The following is a 21,580-nucleotide window of genomic DNA, read 5'->3' as shown; positions in this document are numbered from 1 at the left end:
CGTGTATATTAGAGTGGTGTGTAGAGGCGTGCAGCTGATCTGACATCAGCGTGCTAAAGCCCTGAAAACAAGCAGCCACGCCTCTATGTGTCACATGTCGTTTCAAAACAGGAAGTAGAAACCAGAGTAAAATTTCAGCTAGTGATGTTTTTCTGGTCGTCACTTTGCTTGGATATTTCAGACTTTGAAACAAAGACCTGTCCTAGAGAAAGAGAGTAAACTGGCTGTTAGGTTTATTGCACAGTTAGCTGTTATGCTAAGTCGGCTAGCTTTAAAATCTTCATTCCATGCGATAAAAGGAGCCGAGACTCGATGAGTATCCGAGCGCTGTGGGTTGTCACCCACGAAAAGGGTGAATCAGTAAAAGTGCAGTTTTCCAGGTAAGTAAGAGGAAAGTTTCCAGCGCACAGCACCTGCAAGTGTGACACTGTTCCATGGCAGTGGCGGAGTGGCCAGGAGCCTCCCAGCTAACAAGTGGCTCTCAGAGCGTTCGGGGAATGTTTGTGTTTGTTCCTCAAATGTTCTGAAAACAGAACCAAAACGTTATGGATAAGTCCCCAGAAGGTTAGTAATAGTAAAGTATAAAGAATAATATCTAAACGCATGAAATAATAAGAGAACGCTGAGAAAGTTCCCGGAACGTTTCTGGAACAGCATTAATTACATTAAATAAAACGCAACATTCCCAGAACGTTGTGAACCAAAACACTAACCAAATGCTAACGTTAGGATGTACTGTGTTTGCTGATTTTTAAAATTTTTATTTACTTCTTATTTTTTTTTTTTAGTTTACAAAAACATGATTATTGCGTTAGGAGAGAAAAAAAACCCATATATATATATCTATATATATATATATCTATATATATATATATATATATATATATATATATATATATATATATATATATATGTGTGTGTGTGTGTGTGTGTATATGCGTTAGGAGAGAAAAACACACACATATATATATCTCCTCTTGATAATCTTGTAGTAGTAATTCACAGTCACTGCTGTTTTTTTTTTAAACTCTTGTCTTTTTATTTGTTGCTGTGTTCTTTCAAATGTGCATTTCACAAACATGGTTATAAACTGAAAATACAGTGGTGTTAAATGTGTCATTTTCTTTACTAAATACACTGTAGTCAACTCTTTTCTTAGGGGTGGCTCCATCCAATTATGTGTTGCATGGATAGATTTTCATTTCATGCTGCTCTGTAATACTCAAGGCACTTGGTCCAAATACAGCACTAAAATGATTTAAGCCAACATGAGCTAGATATGATTCATTATGTCTGCGTGAATAGCCCTCTTAAAGGTGTGATTTGAAATTATAGCAGGGGTGGCAATTAGGCTCACATGGTTTATTTCACCCATGTGGCCATTCCACTGCTGTGGTCTTGTGCTGTGAGAGAGAAGATGACATGGCTGATCTGTTTTCTACATGACATTTGTTCCCAGTGGATGCCCTTGTCTTTTCATTTCACATTGTCCCCTGTGGTCTTTTATTCAGGCGGTACCCCTCAGTGGAGTTTCGTGCTAAAACCTTTGCTGGAGCTCACTACGTGTCTGTTCCTGAGGACTGTGATATAGCCCAGCTCCTGCTGACTGAACTGGGCCTGGCAGACCCTGACAAGCCCTACATTGCTGCAAGGGATGACTGTTCCCGCCAGCAGCGATCTCCTGCACTGGAGCTTCGTGTTGGTAGCTCAGGTGTGAGAACCCTATGGCCGGTCCTAACCATCGTCCAAGGTGGACTAATCCTTGCCTGTCTCCCACTGATCGAAGTCCCACCTGATCCTCGACCTCCCCTTCCCAGCCTGGCTTCCGTCTCTCAGGGCTTAGCCCTTTTATCTAGCCTCCAGGTCTTCCTTTGTGGCACAGGGGGTAAACCACCAGAGCCGGATGTGCTTGTCTCTCGCTTGACAACGCTTCCTTCAGTACTGATGCAGGTTTGTCCGTTAGGGACCCCCCTGGACACTCTTCCTCAGTCTGGGACGCTGCCTGCAACTCTGGCTCCAGGCCCCGGCGGTGCTCAGAAACAGCCTGCGTGGAAAACAGGGGTTCATCGAGGGAGAGCGGTGGTAAGCGTGGCCCTCACAGAGATGGTGAGGTCTATGCAGTATGGAAATCAGAGCAAACAGGATCTGTGGGATGTGCATGGGACGGTAACATGCAAAGTGAGTGTAGCCTCCTGTTTGCATTGATATGATTGGATATGATTGTTGTATCACTTAACCAAGATCTTGCCTTCTTTTTATCTGTTATGCTGGTAGTGTGAAGTGGAGGGTGTTCTGCCCAATGTCACAGTCACCCTCACATTGCCACCCAATGGCTCACCCCTGCAGGACATCCTTGTACACCCCTGCGTGACGTCGCTAGATTCCAGTATTCTTACAGCTAGTAGTGTGGAGGAGAACGATGGCTCGACCTTTTCAGGGCCATACAAATTTCCTTTCTCTCCGCCTTTGGAGCCTTTCCGACTCTGTAGTTATACCTCCCAGGTAGATTGGTACATTTAATGGTCTCCTGTGTTAATGACTGCTTTATAGAATTAATTCTTTATACATCATATTGAAGGCAGCATCTTCAATAGCGCACTCTAATTATATCTTGTATTGACTTTTATAACCAGGTGCCTGTGCCGCCTATTCTTGGTTCCTACCATCTCAAGTCAGAGGACAACCAGCTCAAGCTCAGTGTAGTCCTCAAACTCCATGAGAGTGTCAGAAACAGCTTTGAATACTGTGAAGCACATCTGCCATTTTTCAACAGGTGATTCAGTTCACAAACACATGGCCCCATTCATCTTCAGTAAACGCTTTGTCCTGGTCAGATTCATGGTGTATTTAGAGCCTATCACGGGAACACTGGGCATGTGGCAGGATCAAAACAGGGACCCTGGAGATGTGATGCAGTAATGCTACTAAGCTTCGTGTCTTACCTCCTTGTTGTAGAGTTGAGATTGTGAAGTTGAGCTGAGACTGTAGTTTGGATTTAAGAATAGCAGCTATATTATAGAGGGTGGCATAGCAGGTAGCGTTACCATCTCACAGCTCCAGGGTCCAGGGTTTAATCCTGAGCTCTGGGTATGTTCTTCCTATGTCTGCTTGGGCTTATTTGTGGTTTAGTGGTTCGCTTCCATCAAGAAAACATTCCAGTATCTGGATTGTGTACTCTAAATTGCCCCTTATCATGAGTGTGTGTGTGTGTGTGTGTGTGTGTGTGTGTGTGTGTGTGTGTGTGTGTGAGAGAGAGAGAGAGAGAGAGAGAGAGGTTGAGAGAGAGAATATGTGTGTGTGTGTGTGTGTGTGTGTGTGTGAGAGAGAGAGAGAGTGTGTGTGTGACTGTGTGTGAGAGAGAGTGCGAGTGTGTGTGAGAGTGTATTCTACCATGACCCTAATCAGGGTAACGCAGGGCGCATAACTGTAGTGTTGTGCTTATCAGTTGACCTCATAAATGAGACTAAATCTTGTCTTGATGGGGTCTTTACAGAAACCTAATGGGCAATGTGGACATAAAAGTGACCTCAGGACAGTTAGAGGTTTCTAAAGAGAAGAATCTGCTCATTTGGTTTCTTGGTAAGTGAATACCTGACATAATTGTCTGTATTGTAACTTTAGCAATGATTACCAAACGTGTCATTGAGGGTTTTTTTTTCTCACCAGGTCAGAAATTTCCAAAGTCACGAGAGGTAACTCTGGAAGGTACGATTCATTTCTCAGGGCATCTTGCTGGACCATCAGACCCTATGTGTACAGATCTCACTGCATATATGAAAGTAAGTGTGAATTCTGCTTACCAGTCTACTCTCTCCAGAGCTGGAGGTTGAGTATGAGGTGATTATTGAATATCTCTTCATCTTTAGTGTTTATACTGTTTTTCAGCTTTACTTCCGAATACCTGATTTGACTTTATCTGGATGCTGTGTGGACCAGCACTCTGTACAAGTGTATTCCTCAGCAAAGCCACGCATCATCACGAGTGAGTGTTTTATTGAATTGCGACAGAATCGTGTGTACAATGACACATGAACATAACACAGTCCTTTATACTGAGCAAGAAGGTAATGTAGATTTAATGACTCTATTTTTCCCAAAGCACGAGAACTGGTGGCCTCTGAATACTACATCTGGAACTCCACTGGAGACGCCCCTGTGTCTTCTGGACCTGTGATACTCTAGCAAAATGATTAACTACAACACAGAGACCTTAATAGCTGATAAAACACCATGTTTTGCTATCTTTTAACTGAATTAACCCATTGGACAAATGAGTGACTTTGTTATGTCAGCAAATAGACAGTGGATGAAGTGTCAAAGCTACTTCTGATATAAATGTGTAAGAGATGTGCAGTAAGCCGGGTAGAGCCAAACTACCAAGGGAGAGTCAACCTTCTGCAGCTTTTTTTCCCAGTTTATCCCAGATCGACATGCCAAATCGTTTATCTTCTTTGTTTAAAGATTAAGTTCATTGATAAGTATTTTCACAGAGTAAAAATTGTGCAATAAATCAAAAATTAAAATAAGGCACTGACTGAAGTAAAATAACCTTTTTACACAGTTCTTGAGAGTTTTTTTTGTCTTTTTTGCATATTGATGTGTTTGTTTAAATTCAATTAATTGCTCCTTCATTTTGCTTTGTCCCAATTAGCTTTTGGACAGAGTCTATAAGGAGACTCCTTGAGTTTTATTCATAATGAGGCTTAGACCTTGTCTGGGTTTATTGGTGTTGAAATGAGACTGACTGGCTGACAGACAGAAAGACTGGGAAATGAGCTAGAAGACTAAAGTGGTCTTCAGCATGGGAGTTAATTACTCCACAGTGGCCCACTCCAGCTTGTCTCTGCCTCTTATTCCTCTACAAGAAAAAGTCCTTTATAGAGCCTTCATATAATAATTAAGCAGTGTCTAACATGCAAGCTTATAGACCATCTATTTCTGGTCATGGATGATGACCAGAAATATAATGTTCCCATTTTCCTTTACCGTTACAGCTACATTGTTGCTGGTGGCCATTATACACAGTTCTCAGTCTGTCCGGTCTTGATTTATAATAAGTATATACATTAAGTATATTGTACCATGGGCTACTGCAGTTTTTAAGACACTTCAGTTCAATTGTATTTTATAGCACTTCTAGCAATACACATTGCCACAAAGCAGCTTTACAGAAATGTGGAAGTAGATTTAGATCTCCAGTGAGCCAATCAGAGATGACAGGAGCAAAGAAAACTCCCAGAGAGGACATGAGGAAGAAACCTTGAGACGAACAAATTTGTTGATACAGTTAGAGATTATGCACTGCAGCAAGGAAGAGACTCAGCATGAACTTTATTACATTTATAGTAACTGACAGCCTTTTTCTTGTTAAGCATGCCATTTTGATGCACTAGTACTCAGTTTTATTCTTGCTTCCTTTCCATGAATTTAACCTCCAACTGTTCAGATTACAGCAAACTGAAATGTCTTTCTAATCTGAGTCTTGTACATTTCCCCCCACAACAGTTTTAACAGTTTTTAGTATATATTTACATCAGAAATATTTATATAACAGTTGGTTAAGGGTGCAGGGTTAATGGTTCCCCCCATTTTCCTTGATTGTTACGCATTAAGTTTTCAGGTTGTCTGTATGTCTGTCTGGGATTCTTGTTAGCACAATATCTCAAGAATGTGTGATTAATTATATTTGTAGGATTTATACAGGAATATCATCGTAGCAGGCAGTTGAACTGATTCGATTTTGGAATTGATCTAAACAGAGTCAAGGTCACAACAAGGTCAAATGTATGAAATAGTGTTTCTTCAATAGCTTCCTTACTGCTTGAAAAAACTATTTTAAGCATATTTCTGGCATACAAATTAGCATATTAGACTTGTTGGCAGTGGAGGCATCCCCATCAGTGCTGTTGGCATTGAGTTTTACTTGTTTATTATATTTTTCCCCCATTCTTTGTTTGTGATATGTCTCACTTTGTGATAATCTTACCTTAATCAATTCAGCATGTAGAAAAATCAAGTTATTTTGTAGGGCTGCCTAATTTAAAGAATCCACTGAGAGTTACTTTTTTCTTCCATTTTGCTCCTAAATTAGCTAAATAATAGTGATAAACAGTTGCAATGTCAATAATAAGCACAGTAATGGTGATGATTATTTTATCGTGTAGTGCTGCTATTGGGTAAGCATTACTGTTGTTAAACTTGCACTGTAGGTTATATAACTGTAGGTTATATTTGTCACTTGGGCTCAGTGTTGATGTGTGATGTACACTACAAGTTAAAGGTTTGGACACGCTCCACTGAATATATATTTCTGTTGCTTTAAAGACATTTTATGAAGGCTAATCGTTAATTTGTGAACTTAATTCTGATGTATATATTTATATTTAATAATTAGTTTTAGTTAAGTAAAAATGTTTCCCCCAAATAAGTAGGTTTCATTTACGAGAAGCAGATAAGAAGTGGTTGGCCTACTTGGGAATTTGGGAAGAAAAGCCTGCTGTGTAAAGCTTCATCAGGAATACTATAAAGAATTTAAAATATAAAAGTTTTATTGGTTTGAGACTTTTCTTGGTCAGATAATTCCTTATATGTTATTTCAGTGTTAATGCTTTCATTGTTATTCTAAATAGGAAATAGTAAAAATAAATAAATACATACATACATAGGTAGATTAGTGAACATTTTTGAAAACTTTAATAATGAAAGATAAATAGTAGTCAAAAGCTGGAGATTGTGGATATGAGAGTTAAATCTTTATATTGTCTTTAAATGACATTATTTGTTATCTGTCTCTTATGCTGGTTATACTGCTAAGTTTTTTTTGTTTGTTTTTTGTTTTGTTTTTTACAGCTTTTACTTGATTTATATCAATTCATAGGTCTAACCTTTTTTTTTTTTTTTCCCCAAAATTATTCTTTGTAAAAGTGTTCTGAAAGTGTACTGAAAGCACTTCTTTCTGGACACTGGCTTTGCTAAATCTATTAGCATACTGGTCCATCTAGTGGCTGTTTTTAGAAATTCCATAAGACGGTAAAATATAATTTTGACTAACAGGAGCTCGTTAAGCCTTTGTGCTTTGTTTTAGTTTTAATCAGAGAATAAATACAATATCACTTAAGAGTGAGTCATAGTTTTTGAGGGGAATTTCCATTTTTTGTGAATTCTTCCTTGTACGCCTGTGATTAAATACTTCATTTCCCAGCATCCTGTATGTGTCGCAAATTGCCAAACCTGCTTTGCGATAGCTGATAGGCCAGCTAGTGTGTAGTGACTTGAGTAATGGCTAGAGGGGACACGAGATAGCAAACGAGCTTACAGTTATTCGCTTATTTTTATTATTTTACCGATACTGGAAGTTCGGCGGGTATTTGTCTTACTCGGCGTTTAGCTCGAGGGCTCGGTTTGGGCTCGCTTCTTTTGTTTACATCCATACTGCATGCAGTGGAATGGCTGAAGTGCCGCCTGGGCCTAACACACTGCCTGCGTCCTCGGCCGAAATTATATCGCTGCCCGTGGATGGCTGCTCGTTCCTGGGGAACAATGAGAAACTGGACCGCGGCCGAGGAGACGTTATAGCTCCGGGGACGGAGGCGCAACAAGCCACTGAGCCCAAAGGGATAGTTAAATCGAGCCAGAACAGCGTCCATCACCTTAACTCGCCTGCTCAGCTGCATTCTTCACCGGCCCAGCTCAACGGCATCGCCAGCCATCCGGAGCACGACGAGCACCGCGGCCATAAAATCGCTCAAAACCACATCCAGCACCGAGCTCACAGAGCGACCGACTGTCAGCACACTGCCTCTGAATATGTGGACAGCGTCGACGAGCGGGGAAACAGGAAATTAGCCTATAACAACCGCGACAGCTCGCTACCCAGTAACGGAGTCGACTCCCCCGATCCCGCGGCCATAACCGAGCCCGGCTCTCCGGATCAGCTGGAGAGAGACAGCTCGTGTCTGAAAGCGGAGCTCGGCAGGACTGTGTGTCGCTCCGAGTGTAAGGATAATGTGCAGAAATCAGCGGGGGACAGAGAGCGAGGCCTGGGGCCGCAGGGAGCTGGAGCTGAGGAGGCACCGCTAGAGGATCAGATAGCAAAGCTGTCAGTGAGCACACAGGCAGCGGATCACAGCCCCATCACTTATGTGAGATACGAGTCCGAGCTGCAGATGCCGGATATTATAAGGCTCATAACTAAAGACTTGTCCGAGCCTTACTCCATATACACCTATAGGTACTTCATTCACAACTGGCCCCAGCTCTGCTTTCTGGTACGTATGTAGTTATACTGCCTACTAGGGGTGGGCGATATGGCAAAAAAAAAAAAAAAAAAACCCAGATCACGATATCTGATATTTTTTCACACCATATTATATATAACAATATTTAGGCTTGCTAACAAACTGGCAGCCAAACTAGTAGTGTCCCTGATGAAGGGGTTCCTTTTTTTTTGTGCAGGTCTGGAGAAATGTAGAATTGAAACACATTAACATATATTTCCAAAGCTGGGAAAGTATAGAAATCTGGAAAATGATTTGAGGGCGAAAAAAGAGCTGTTGTGTCAGACTGAACACATTTAGATTTTAAAACATTCTTTCAGTAATTTTTTTCTAATTAACACAAAATCCTTAATATGAACCACATTGACTGTTTTCCCTTTTTATGATACAGAAAACCAAGCAATGACAGTTTGGAAACTTGTGAAAATATCTAACCCTATGCCAATAAAACCTTATTCTAATAAAGACAGGAGGAGAAAAGGCATCACTACATATTGGCATATTGGGTTAGTCATAGCGAAATTACAGCTCACTGCTAGAGAACGTGTTCATTTTGGTAGAACCATATGAGCAAAGCACTTCAGCCTGACACCTGGGCATTAGAGCTTGGTGAATGACTTGGTTTGAAAATATTACTTGGCAACCAAATGCTAAAATTTGATCTAATTGTATTAGACTTTGCTAATGACCAGTTTGGAACACTGTCCTCTTTGGTAGGCCCAAACACGGCTACCTGCATTCATGCAAAACAAAGTTGAAAATGTTAGGTTCATTTTTTAGCAATTATCTTTTAGAGTCAGTGTTAATTATATTACTATAGTGTATGTTATTACTATAATGTATTATCATTTAATGTGATTAAATGATTTATTTTTTAGAAGTACTTTTTTCTCAATCAAACCTCTTCCAAGAAATCATTTATATGATGATTTAAACGCTCTGTTGTATTGCAGGCAATGGTGGAGAAAACCTGTGTTGGTGCCATTGTGTGCAAGTTGGACATGCACAAGAAGATGTTCAGACGGGGATACATTGCCATGCTCGCTGTGGACTCCAAATTTCGCAGGAAAGGCATCGGTATGTATGTTTCGTGCATGGCCAAGTTTAGCCTTGCCATTAAAAGTCTTTTTGTGAGTCTTTCAAATGTTAGGAATTATTTGAATGACTTTATCTGCCCAGTTTACTTTTTCTAGCACACAGTTGCGAGGGACGACTGGATTGCATGCAGTTCTGTTGTGGTGCATTGGTAAATTAATGGAAAATGGAGCAAAATATTAAAATATGGGGGATGATAATCTGTCAGTCACTCTGGAGGCTCATTACAATGGAAGTTTATTAGGCAGTTGGTTGGTGATTTTATTTTCTTTCACTAATTTATTATGGCACAAAGTAAATAGTGTTTCGATGAAGTCACAGTGGTGCTCGAAGTCAATCACAGAGTTGAATGGTCATTAATGTATATCTTTCTGTTGTGTCATTTCAGGTACAAACCTTGTTAAAAAGGCCATTTATGCCATGGTGGAAGGGGACTGTGATGAGGTAAGAGGCAGTCTGGCTCTGACCTGATAGCTGTACACGTCACAGTATTCATCTTTGATATCAGCTGTACATTCTAGTGCACAAATCTCTGTAGACGATGCCTGCTGCTGTTGCTCCTTTTGCACCATCCAACCATTACCATTCAGTTCTGATGAAACAAGCATGATTGCTCCTAAATGGACCTTTCCACATGTTTCCTTGCTGTGTTGTGCAGGTGGTGCTGGAGACCGAAATCACCAACAAATCAGCCCTGAAACTTTACGAGAACCTGGGCTTTGTCAGGGACAAGCGGCTGTTCAGATACTATTTAAATGGAGTGGACGCTCTCCGGCTCAAGCTGTGGCTACGCTGAGTTCTCCTGTGACATCCCGGACTGTCCCTCAGTTCCTCTGTCCTCCTGTCCCTGTGTCCAAGTGAGTACGGAGAGTTGGCCTCTAGCAAGCCACAAAGGGGATGCAGCCGCATGAAAAACGAGCAAAATGTAATAAAGAGTTTTACGTACCTTTCTCTGTGCGAGAGAAGTTATTGCAAAAAAATGGGGGTGCTAATATTTAAAACAGTCACTGACTCTGAAGAGGAAAAGTTTCTGGATTTCGCTGTTGTCCAAAAGCCTGATTCCAGATCGTTGTGTGAATGCAGGACATTAGCATCACCTCTAGGAGTTATGTTGAACTGGATCAGGCTAAAAGAAAACAAACAAGGCATCACCCTCTATTCTTTTATTTTTTATGAGTAATTGTAACTGAGGGATGGAAAATAAACTTCTACAGTCAAAACAAATTAAACATGCGAAAACAAAAAAAAAAAAAATAGAAGCTACACTAACAAATCTGATTTTTCTTTTTTCCTTTATTTTTGTTTTCTTCAGAACAGGGTTCATGGGGATGTTCTGATTGTGTTAGAGGCCAAAGCATTGGCTTGTGTGTGTGTGGGGGGCCTATTCTTTTATGTGTGTATTTTATTCCCTATATTTGAACAGACCAAGCTCTTTTCATTGTAGGAATACAGCTCTTCTGCTTAAGCCAGATATGCACTTCTTGGTAAAGGAAGACACCACATTGCACTCAGAGATATTATCCATACATACAAAGCCACTGAATTGCTCAAGTCGATCAACTTCATTTAGTTATTACCAGAAATCACTGTCTGTACCTAAATTCTGCCAGAATAATCCTGTTCTCCTATTATCCTACTTTCTTTAGAGCAGGGACACAGCCTATCCAGTCTGGCACAGTTTGGTGATTTTCAGCTACTAAAACAAGTAATTGGTTGAGTCAGATGTTCTTGAGAAGGGAAATCACCAAACTGTGCACATCACCGGATTTAGAATGTGCTACATTGTTTTATGGATTTGTTTTGTTTTTTGTTTTTTTTTTTTGCTTGTTTTGTTTTTAAAGTTTTGAGTTGGTTTGTTGAACCTGTTAGATTCTTTGTGTTGCATATGCACCATTCAGCACCATAAACATGCAAGAAAAAAATTATCCATCCATCTTTATTAAATGGCAGGGTGTTTTAACATAAATGAACATAAATCACTGATAGAAATTCTCTTAATACAATGAATGACTTCAGACTCATTTACCAATGCACTTTTTCAAAATGTACCCATCTTAAAGAGATATGTCCAAAGTGTTCTGCAGTTACCAGATTTAAAAATGTATGATAATGCATAACTTTCTGACTGCCAAAGGTGCAACTTATCAGTGCTAGTCAATAGTTAATTCATAATGAATGCCTTGTACTCAGATATGCCATGTGTTGCGTGCACAGTCACCTGTGCTGTCCAGCACTGCTTTAGTTTAGCAGCAGGGGGCAGCATATAAGTATCAGCAGCTCATCACTCTGCATTAGCAACCACTTATGCTGAGGAGGATATGCAACAATTTACATTGTTAAGAAGTTGTTTCACAGAGTGTGCGCTGTATAGTGTGTTAACTTTTATATGGTGTTAGAATGAGAGTCCGATGATGAGTGTAGATGAGTATAGACCCCACACTGCAAGGTAGAAGTTCATTGTTTTTTTGTTTTTTTTCTGTATTCTTTCCCCTTATAAATACTAATCTGCTTTCTCTTGCGATCCCAGCTGATGTGCTTTGCTGTTGTTTTTCTTGGAAATCATGCAAATTTTTGGTGGGGAAAAATGTGATTTTTTTTTTCTTCTTTGTACAGAGGTGCAGCAGTATTGCTCAGATGGACATTTTGGAACATAATTTTGGAAAATAATTTTTTGCTGAAGAAGTGAATTGTGAATTTGTATTTTGTGAACCCAAATTGCATAAGAAATGTAATGCTTATACTAAACCTTAATTCATGGCTAGGCATATTGGACACATAGTATACAGCCAGATGCTGTATACCCTCAAAACAAACAGGCTCAGGTGTCTAGTCCTCCTTTTGGTCTCTTTTGCCTTGACAAGAGCTCTTTTAAAGGACCCCATTCTTATTAAAAAGCATAATATACTTCAGAGGGAGTTTGTTTATGTAAAGGGTTGGGCCCCTTCAGGATGTGAATAGCTGTTGAGAGATGGAAATGCGAGCTGTTATTGTGCAAATGCCCCCTCTTATCATTCACCACTGTTGACAGATATGCCTCCAATTAAATAACTCCAACTATTTTGGCCTAATTTGTGCTAGGTACAAATCTAAAACTCTGAATAGACACTAATGTCTATTTGGTAGCTGGGCAGTTCTATATATGTTAGTCTATGTCCTCTTACTAGGTTAATCAATGCTGTATGAGATGAGCAGCATACATAATTCTAAAACAGTTTAGAATAGTTGCACTTTCAATTGCATTGTTACTTATTAATTTCATATACTAATGTTTGGGATCTTTACTATAGGTTCATTTACAAAAACCCAACAGCTGGCAGGTCCTAGCTGCATATGACACCATTCTGACTAGTCAAAGTAGACATGATCCTGATGTGTGGTCTTGTCATGTTTCGGTCAAATGATCAGTGGGTCTGCTCTTCACCATAAACATTTTAGTTGTATGTGTGATCTTGTTCCTAGTTGCTTCTGATTAATTAAAAAAAAAAAAAAAAAAAAAAAAAAGGAGACGTGCACCTCATGGAGTCATGGAGTTGGGAAGTACAGTATGGTCCACATGTTTTGTCATCCCATTCATCTTCCATTCACTCTTGCCTCTTACAACAATTCTTGCAAATTTTATTTGATTTCAAGTGGACAACAGACTTTGTTTAAAAAGTATAAATAAATTATTTGATTTTTTATTGCAAATGTGTAGTGATTTATTGCTATCTGCTTTGCTTGATTATTACCTTGTCTTTTTATTTGTACATGATTACCTGTATTGTCTTATCATATCCTTTGTAAATATTAGGTGACTGAGAAGAAAATGACAATTATGCATTGCATTATTGATGTTATTTTACAATACACTGCCTTTCTTATGAGAAGATGTATTACACTGAAAATTAGGTTTAAGATCAAATTCACCACATATTTCTCTCAGCACTGTGTAATTAAGCGACCTGCAGCCTCTCACACTGGATTTATTTGTGGTTGCTAATTAGCAACTCATTTAAATTGGTGTTAAATTCATATTTCTACTGGATAAAGACCACAGTACAACCAAAATGAATGTGTATTTTATCATGATAATTATGTCAGCTGGGAACCATTCAGCAGCAGCTAGCACATTGTTTTCAGGAGAGCTGGGAACAGGAAAGCCACCATGAAGCTTTGCTTTGCCTGCCCAGCATATCAACGGACATAGGTTTATTTCTGGATTAAAGCCTTTTTTGAGAGAACATTTCACTTTTAATAAGTGGCTCATGATATTTGGTCATGGAACAATAATTTTTAATCATTTGCCCTGAAATTAAGGAGAGTTAAACATTAGACATTAGTCACTTTCTCACCACACAAATGGACTTTAGCACATCGCTTGGCCAGCTTAATGTATTTGCATTAGCAAATACTGCATTTGTTAAACAATGGTGTTCAGTGGTCAAGGCTGCAGATAAAACACTTAAACCATGTAGATTGCTGTAGAATAAAAATGTAACATTTCTTTTTCAGACAAATCTTATTTATTAATTTACTTACTTATTTTTTTGGTGCCTTTGTAGCCAGATACATTACCATTAGGGTGCCTATCCCCTGGACCCCGTATATATTGAATCATCAGCTCAAAAGCAGTGGGGTTAGTCAAGGATATTCATTTGTATCTTTAAATCCACATCAATATCTAACCTATGTGGGTTTGTCCCCAGCTGTTCCATTTCTGGTGAACAGAATCTACCCGACCAGTAGTATTCCCACCCATTTCCCTCTCTTCCTTTTCACGATGTTCCCTGGGCATGTCTAGCCACTGTTTGCATCCCCACCGGCCCTCCAGTAAGTCCCTAGAATTTAAATGTTTCTGTTCATGCTTTCGAAAGTCCTCAAGCCAAGGTAAAGTCTGCTGTGTTATTCTTTCTGACGATTTTTCTACACTTTCATTCAAGTCCCTGGAGAAACTGCCTGAATTACCCTTCAGTCCAACATCTGATTTTAGTTGTGTTGTCATTTCTTCCATTCCAGAATCTGGATCTGTCAGTTGAGGGCTTGGCTGCAGGAGCTCCCTGAGGTCCAGATTCTGTCCCTTTGTCTCGTCCCAGAAGATGTCTCTTTGAGTTGGCCTGGACACCAGTCGGATTCTTTCTGTCTGCACATTACCAGCGCCTCCAACTGGAGAAATCAAAAAAGTTAAATAAGATGGTTTAGCTTGTCTTCTTTAGGATGAGCTATGACTTAAACTGGATCAGCGAAATTGTATTTAAACACTATTCTAAATCAAATCCTATCTAGTTATATCACTCACTACTGGAGGTATAAATTCTTCGCTGCTTCCTAAGGTGCCTCTGATGGGATTGACGCTTCTTGGTTGCTTGACCAATCAGGAGTGTCTGTGCTTGCAGGAACCCTCCCTGGCTTCTCTGTGCAATACATAAACCCACTTAGAAATCCATTTATTAGGGGGTGCCAACATTTTGAGTGGCAATAACAGTTTCACTGTAATTCTGAATCCTCTCAAGGCTGAAATACTTGTTGGAGGCTACATAAAATATACTATTGAGTAAACTAAAGATGAAAACCTGTTATAGATGTCCTCTTATCTTATGTTGGGCCCTGATGATGACCAGTTAGAACAGATATCCTTCAATGTTAATAGTTCTGGGCTTTCCTGAGGGAAAGGAGGACCTGTCTTGTACCAGCAAAGTGGATCCCATGGAAGAAGCACTGTGGCTTCAGCCCGGGCTACTTTCCACTCCAGCAACACGGTAATCAGACCCACAGGGAGCACCAGGGCAAGGCTCAGTGCTCACCAGCTGTCTGCTTTGTGCTTCTTCTATAACTTCTTCCTGTGGGTTTCTAAACATCTCTTATAGATCATACCTGTGTTCTTGTGTTGCTCTGTTTTTCATATTGACCTATGGGAACTTGTTTGGACAAATGACATGCCATATCTCTTTGGTCACATTTAAAATCCAGAAGTAACTAATGCAATTGAGAGATACAACAAAAAAAACCCAGCAAAATTAGGATGGATGAATGGGATCTAGTTTGTTCATTCATTTTCAGTAACCACATTATCCTGGACAGGATCATGGTTGGTCTGGAGCCTATCCCAGGCACCCATGGTGAAAGGCTCTGTACACCTTGGATAGGACTTTCATCTTGGACTTTCACATCTAGGGGCAATTTAGATTGGCCAATACACCTATTTGGTGTGGCAGGCAGCGTGGCCACCTCACAGCTCCAGGGTCCATGGGTCGATTCTGAGCTTGAGTTGCTGTCTTAGTGGTGTTTTTGAAGTTCTCCCCATGTTTCCCCCAGGGTACTCCGGTTTCTTCCCATCTCCCAAAAACATGCTGGTAGGTGCATTAGCTATTCTAAACCACTCCTAGGTGTGAATGAGTCTGACTGGCATCCCGTTCAAGGTGTATACCCACCTCACACTTAGTGTTCCTGAGACAGGATCCAAATTTACCACAATCTTGAAAAGGCTAAAGCGGTTACTCAAGATTAACGTATGAATAAATGAATCCACCTACTGCCATGTATTTGGAAGGTTGGAGGGAACCCATCTGGACATGGAGAACATGCAAAATTTCATACAAACATTAACTGGGGATTAAGACCAAAACCTGGACCCTGGACCTTGGATGCACAAATACTAGCTGTTGCACCACCGTGCCTGGCGTCTATTTGATATCAAAAACTCACCCATAATACGGAAGCCCAACCTTAACCAATAGTCTCCTGAACAGAATTAAATGTAACTGTAACATGTATTGCCTTAACCCTGATTAAACACTTACCACATGCATACATACATTACAGTTGCTTTGTACCTGTAGGCTGCTGCCACCGCCACAGCGCCTTCCCTGACGTGGAGTGGAATATTGGGGGACAACCCCATTTCTCCATTCCTTTGCATAATAGAGACATATTCAATTACACCCACAACTCTTTTCAAAGTCTGCTTTCTTCATTAACTGTCATATCAACCATCACTCCTTTGAGAATGGAGAAATACCATGACAGGCATATTGCTGGGTATTTGTGTACCATAGAAACATGTTCATCAGAAGCCTTAGACACTGCTGGTGGCTCCAATGCTATTGGTTGCCATGCCTGTGAGCAGAGGGAAATAATCATGGTCAAATAAACCATCATAATCTATTGAATGGCAACATTAGGTTTATTTTTTATGCACAGCTAAGGGCATGGTGGGATTTTAGACCTTTGCTCTTTGTGGTGGATGAGACTTGATGATGCTGTGGATTGGGTTAGCATATAGATTCTGTGATCCTGTAAAAGACAGTTTACAACACACACAAAAAGAGCACACTAAAAAAAGCAAATGGTGACAGAATTTATAATGCAATTATGAATATGCATGACAGTATACAGGAAACATAGAATCTTGCTGTAAACCCTAATCATGCTTGTAGGGTAGAAAACTGTCTTGAAATAATTGAAAAGGTGGGCAGTCAGTGCTGTTGATCTGGGCTATAAAAGAATGGCTGCTATTCACAAGATATAAATAAAGAAATGAATTTGGATTAAAAATGAACTGACCTGGTGGTGGAACAATCTGAGATACATGCTGCTTGAGCGGTGGCAGCTGGCTGATCTGTTGGTGTCCCAGAATTCCCTGCTGGTGTTTTGGTAAATGTTGCACAGCAGTGATCATCCTTGGTGAGGCTGCTTGACGGAAAGGCTCTTCCTCTTTTGGTGTGACTTTGCAAATCTTTGGTCTAGAGTTGCTAGTCCCCATTTTAAAGTCACTGGCAGTGGATTTGAGTTATGCTGAAAAAAAACTCTTTTGATGCTACATTATAAAATCCCATAAAATCTGAGAGAAATGATCCTTACAGACACAGAGCCAGCATGAAAGGCAGCATTTCACGATGCAGTCCAAGGGCCTCTGATCTTTGACTTCCAGCGTCGCTTTTTTGTCTTCTCTTGGCACTGTCCAAGACTATAATTCACATGACTCATCCACTCATGTCTGAATGATCTGAGCTTCGACACTATTTATCCTCTACTCTTTAACTTTTGTGAAACTATTGCAAAGTTGTGTAGAGACTGTCAGGTATATGCCCCTCTTCCTGCTTTATATTTCTCAGGGTTTTTTTTTTTTCATAATATGGCATGTTACCATAGTGACATTCCTCATGGGTTACTCTGTAACAGAGTGGAAATGCTTGGATGCTGACGAGGGGACGTCTCTCCTGCTGCCTGGCCAGGCATGCTGCAGCTGAGGGAGCCATGTTTGATGATTGACAGGCTCTGTTACCATTCTCCTTTATAAAACAACTCTTTATGGTTTGTGTTTTAGATTTTCTATGTCCAACTGATACAAGTTCATATGAAATTCGAGCTCTACTTATTATTTTGCCATTTTCTAATTTAAAATTGACTTTGTGATCTATGGGTCTTCTCACATACAGTTCTTTTTTAAATGTACCATACTCAGTCCTGTTAAAGTGGAGCTGAAAGGGAACTGAAAAGGGGACTCAGTTCTCTTTCAGGACATGTTGGATGGATGAGTTCTCAGACCACTTGTTGTTCACACCACTTCTTTACCTACTTGAACTCCTGTAAATGCTTTACAATAGCGCAACCACTTTTATGCATAGTGCGATTCAAAATGGATGCTTTACGTGATGTTATCATTTGGCTGTGGGTGAAAAATAAAGAGTAGAACAGAACTGATGTGAAATACTATGTGTCCTCTAAAATGACCCACAAGTGAACTATACTCAGACTGACTCCAGAGGTTTGTTTAATTTGTGCATTGAGAAAACAATGCAGTCTCAGACCGCTTCACATTTTGCTCTGAGGATAAAGTACTTGTGGGTCGCTGTACATACATACAGTAGCTCCAGCTTTCTGTCACTTAACAGAAATTAAGTTTAAAAAAAAGCTAGCAATTATGCTACAGTATATATGCTATAGAGCTTAAGTAGTTAGGCAACAGTAATAAAAGTAATGTGTCAGTGACTTTTTTTACTATTGTAACATACAGTATATGATGTATGATTGTACTTCGTCTCTTCCAATCACAGAAGCTAAAGAGTCAGTAGCTCTATGGCATGAAGCATGGGTTGGTTTTGATCACCAATCTTTGTCACTTCTTTTTTCCCTGGATGCTTCTTGTATTTCACTTTCTATTTTGGTCTCTCTATTTTTCATTCACAGCCATATGATAGCATCATGTAAAGCAACCATTTGAACAACACTGTCCACGATTCAGCTTTACACTATGGTAAAGGATTTGTGGAGTGAACAACAGGTGGTTTGAGATCTCATCTAAGCTAAAATGTCCTGAAAGAGACCTGAGTCCATCCTTGAGTTCACTTGTGTTGTGAACTCCGTGGGCAATGAGGTCATTTGCAGCTAGTTCCCTTTTAGGTCCACTTTAACAGGACTGAGTCTGGTACATTTAAAAACAGTTACAGTGGGATCCAAAAGGCTGAGACCACTAGTGAAAATGCTTCTATTTTGCCTTCTTTTCTAATTTAATACAATAATTTTTCATTAACAAATTATATTATTGACAACAAAATGAGTAAAAAGTAGAATCTTTGAAATATTTATATGAATTTCAGAGTTTCTTAGTATTTGGTACGTCCCCTTTTAGCTTTAATGACAGTGTGCACTTGAGCTGGCATGAGCTCCACAATTTTGTGCAAAAGCTTATGATCCATTTTAGATCAAATCCATCAGAGTATCGTCTGAGCACAGGCTTCAATAGATGAGATTAGGCCTGAGGAAAATCTGACCTTTTGTACAAAGCAGTTAACATGGTCAGTATCACAAATTTGCTTATATTTAAATCAGGACCTAGAAATAATGCAGAATCCTTAATAATAAACATTCAAGATATTGAACAGTTACTTGCATTGTTTTAAATATTTCCAATTTTAAGTGAAAAAAAATCCCTAATTTTCAATGTGGACTTTTGCACCCCACTGCATAAAGTATGTGAAAACACCTATAAAGCTGGAACTATGTATGTACTGCAAGGTCTTTATCCATAAAGTAAAATGTGAAGCAGACTGAGACCTCTTTGTTTTCACAATGAACAAATCAAGCAGACCACATACAAACCATACTCAGACCACCTCTGGAGGTGGTTTGCTCTAGTTTTCTTGTGGGTCATTTTAGAGGGGTCTGGGTTCATTTGTTGTGTTCGCACATGCACAAAAATCCTGAGCAATCGATCTGAGACTACTTGGAGCTCTGAAACAATCCAAGTGTGAAAATACCTATTATGTTCTATGTTCTGTTCATTTTTAACCCAGACAGAACCCTACAATACTAAGGTCACAATATGTGCTTTTCTTGGAATATAGTGAGGAAAAATCAGTGTCGTTTTTGGACTGACTGATGTGTGATATTCTACAGAAGTAATGGAAATTATTTTGAAAATATTCTCTCCCAAAATTTTCATAATGCTGAAACCTAAAGAAAAATTTCTCTGTACTAAAACAATATTATAACAACCCTAAACATGTGACTAGGATGGAGTGTTAAACCTTTTCCCCCATCTGGACCACATGGTGAGTAGATGTCATGTCAACATATGGATGTTATTTTAAGACGTGTCACGGCCAAACACCTTGTACCTCTTAAAAATTACAAAATGCAACTAGTTTTCTACTATGTACACATATTTAAATAATAATTATTTTGTGCTTTTTGGTGTTGACATTCAGTTGTCAGTTCAGGCTCTCTGTTAACCAGTATGCATTGTAAATAACATTAAATATCATAATATTACTTTTTTAACTGATTGAGCAATTGATTGAGCAATTCTGAGAAAATATGTCAGAGAGCAGGATAGAAATGTTGCAAGAATATACGCAGAGGAACAGAAAGGACTCAATCTGAGCCAATACAGAACAAAATTATCTATAGAAAGAAATGCAAAACTAAAGCAGGAGGGAAAGTTTAGGGCAGGCAGCTCCAGAATTATTGGCACCCTTGGTAAAGATGGGTAAAATGTTTATGAAAAATGTCTTTGTGGCTAATTAATTAGAGCAGGTTATTTTATGTTTTTAGGTAACATCCAAAATGTTTAGGCCTACTCAAACATGTACATCTTAAGAAAAAACAAAGAGGTTTATTTACATTTTTAAGTTATTACTAGAATGTGGTATATGTAATCGTATTACTGTATGCATGTAAACTTAATATGTTCAACATTTGACAATTAACAAAGAAAAGATCAATTTTCTTATTGTTATACAAATTAAAGCCTAACAGGATAAAAATGATAATGAAATGGTTTGGCAGCTAAACCATTCACTCAAATAGAGACAACAATTACTTCTTTAATATTGAGTTCACAAGATTAAAAAAGAAAAACTATTTAATTATTTGGTTTATCCCTGTTTTTTTGCCATGTTTTAATATTGACAAATTAGGAAGAGTTATTGGAAATTACCTAAAAGTGTAAGAAAAAAAAAAATAAAAGGTTTTAGTGTATGCTTAAATCAAGTAAAACATTGTTTAAAAGAATTACTGAATTTGTAGAATGACTCATATACAGTACTTTCAGAAATGATCCTCTTAACTTTTTTCTCATTTATAAAATGGATTTATTTTTCTCTCAATCTGCAAAAAAAAAAAAAATCCTCTCTAAATGCCCTGTATCTGTGTGACTTAACAAAATTATGCAAGTCCTCATTCTTTACAGTGGGTGGGTTCACGCTGTGCTCTCTCCAAGTGCCATGAGGCTGTAGTGTGGACTGAAATAGTTCATCGATTAGCAGTAAATAGTTTTCCTTTCTTTTTCTGCTAGACACTGTTCTCTGCTTCATTTGAATTTAATGGGGCATCAACATCAATCACTCAAAACAAATGTGTGCACACAATGTACACTGTAGCTACAGCCTACATGTGTGTCTTGGAAAGATCCTCTCTCTTTCAGCCAAAATAAAGACAACTACATTAGCGTGATGAAGTACCATCACAGCACGTTTACCATCACAAGAATGTCACTGGAATTTTATTATTGTCTGTAATATCAGTGCATGAGCTGTTGTTATTCATCTGACATTTCTTTTGGGATTATTTGCACATTAAGTTCTTCTGAAGTAAAATCTATTCTATTCCTCAAAATGTGTATATCTAGAGGAAAATATTTTTCCTTTTTCAAATTAGCTAAGTTAAGGCCCTGGGGAGGGTTGAAAAAAATGAAAAACAAATACGTACCTGTTAGCGTTAAGCTACATAAA

At 39.1% G+C, this 21,580-nt stretch overlaps 3 protein-coding genes across 3 annotated transcripts; 2 read left to right on the top strand and 1 right to left on the bottom strand.

Annotated features, from left to right (window-relative positions):
• The first annotated feature begins 93 nt into the window (after positions 1-93).
• ap5m1 (adaptor related protein complex 5 subunit mu 1) lies at positions 94-4,563 on the top strand. The gene is made up of 8 exons (XM_026934240.3): positions 94-380; positions 1,512-2,178; positions 2,275-2,502; positions 2,634-2,773; positions 3,494-3,579; positions 3,667-3,779; positions 3,886-3,982; positions 4,100-4,563. Exons 1-8 carry the CDS (start codon positions 313-315, stop codon positions 4,180-4,182), a joined length of 1,482 nt encoding a protein of 493 aa, XP_026790041.2. The 5' UTR covers positions 94-312; the 3' UTR covers positions 4,183-4,563.
• Positions 4,564-7,133: 2,570 nt separating this feature from the next.
• naa30 (N-alpha-acetyltransferase 30, NatC catalytic subunit) lies at positions 7,134-12,872 on the top strand. Its single transcript, XM_026933980.3, has 4 exons — positions 7,134-8,267; positions 9,230-9,353; positions 9,760-9,815; positions 10,030-12,872. Exons 1-4 carry the CDS (start codon positions 7,446-7,448, stop codon positions 10,165-10,167), a joined length of 1,140 nt encoding a protein of 379 aa, XP_026789781.1. The 5' UTR covers positions 7,134-7,445; the 3' UTR covers positions 10,168-12,872.
• LOC113538703 (uncharacterized) lies at positions 12,816-17,463 on the bottom strand. The gene is made up of 6 exons (XM_053237406.1): positions 16,911-17,463; positions 16,573-16,640; positions 16,398-16,463; positions 16,181-16,258; positions 14,647-14,761; positions 12,816-14,513 (listed from the first exon to the last, which is right to left on the bottom strand). The coding sequence occupies exons 1-6, from the start codon at positions 17,107-17,109 to the stop codon at positions 14,032-14,034; spliced, it is 1,008 nt and encodes a 335-aa protein (XP_053093381.1). The 5' UTR covers positions 17,110-17,463; the 3' UTR covers positions 12,816-14,031.
• Between the last annotated feature and the right edge of the window lie 4,117 nt (positions 17,464-21,580).

Source organism: Pangasianodon hypophthalmus, chromosome 10 (assembly GCF_027358585.1).
Source record: "Pangasianodon hypophthalmus isolate fPanHyp1 chromosome 10, fPanHyp1.pri, whole genome shotgun sequence".
Classification (NCBI taxonomy): Eukaryota; Metazoa; Chordata; class Actinopteri; order Siluriformes; family Pangasiidae; genus Pangasianodon; species Pangasianodon hypophthalmus.
This window is presented reverse-complemented; position numbering and strand designations above follow the sequence as displayed.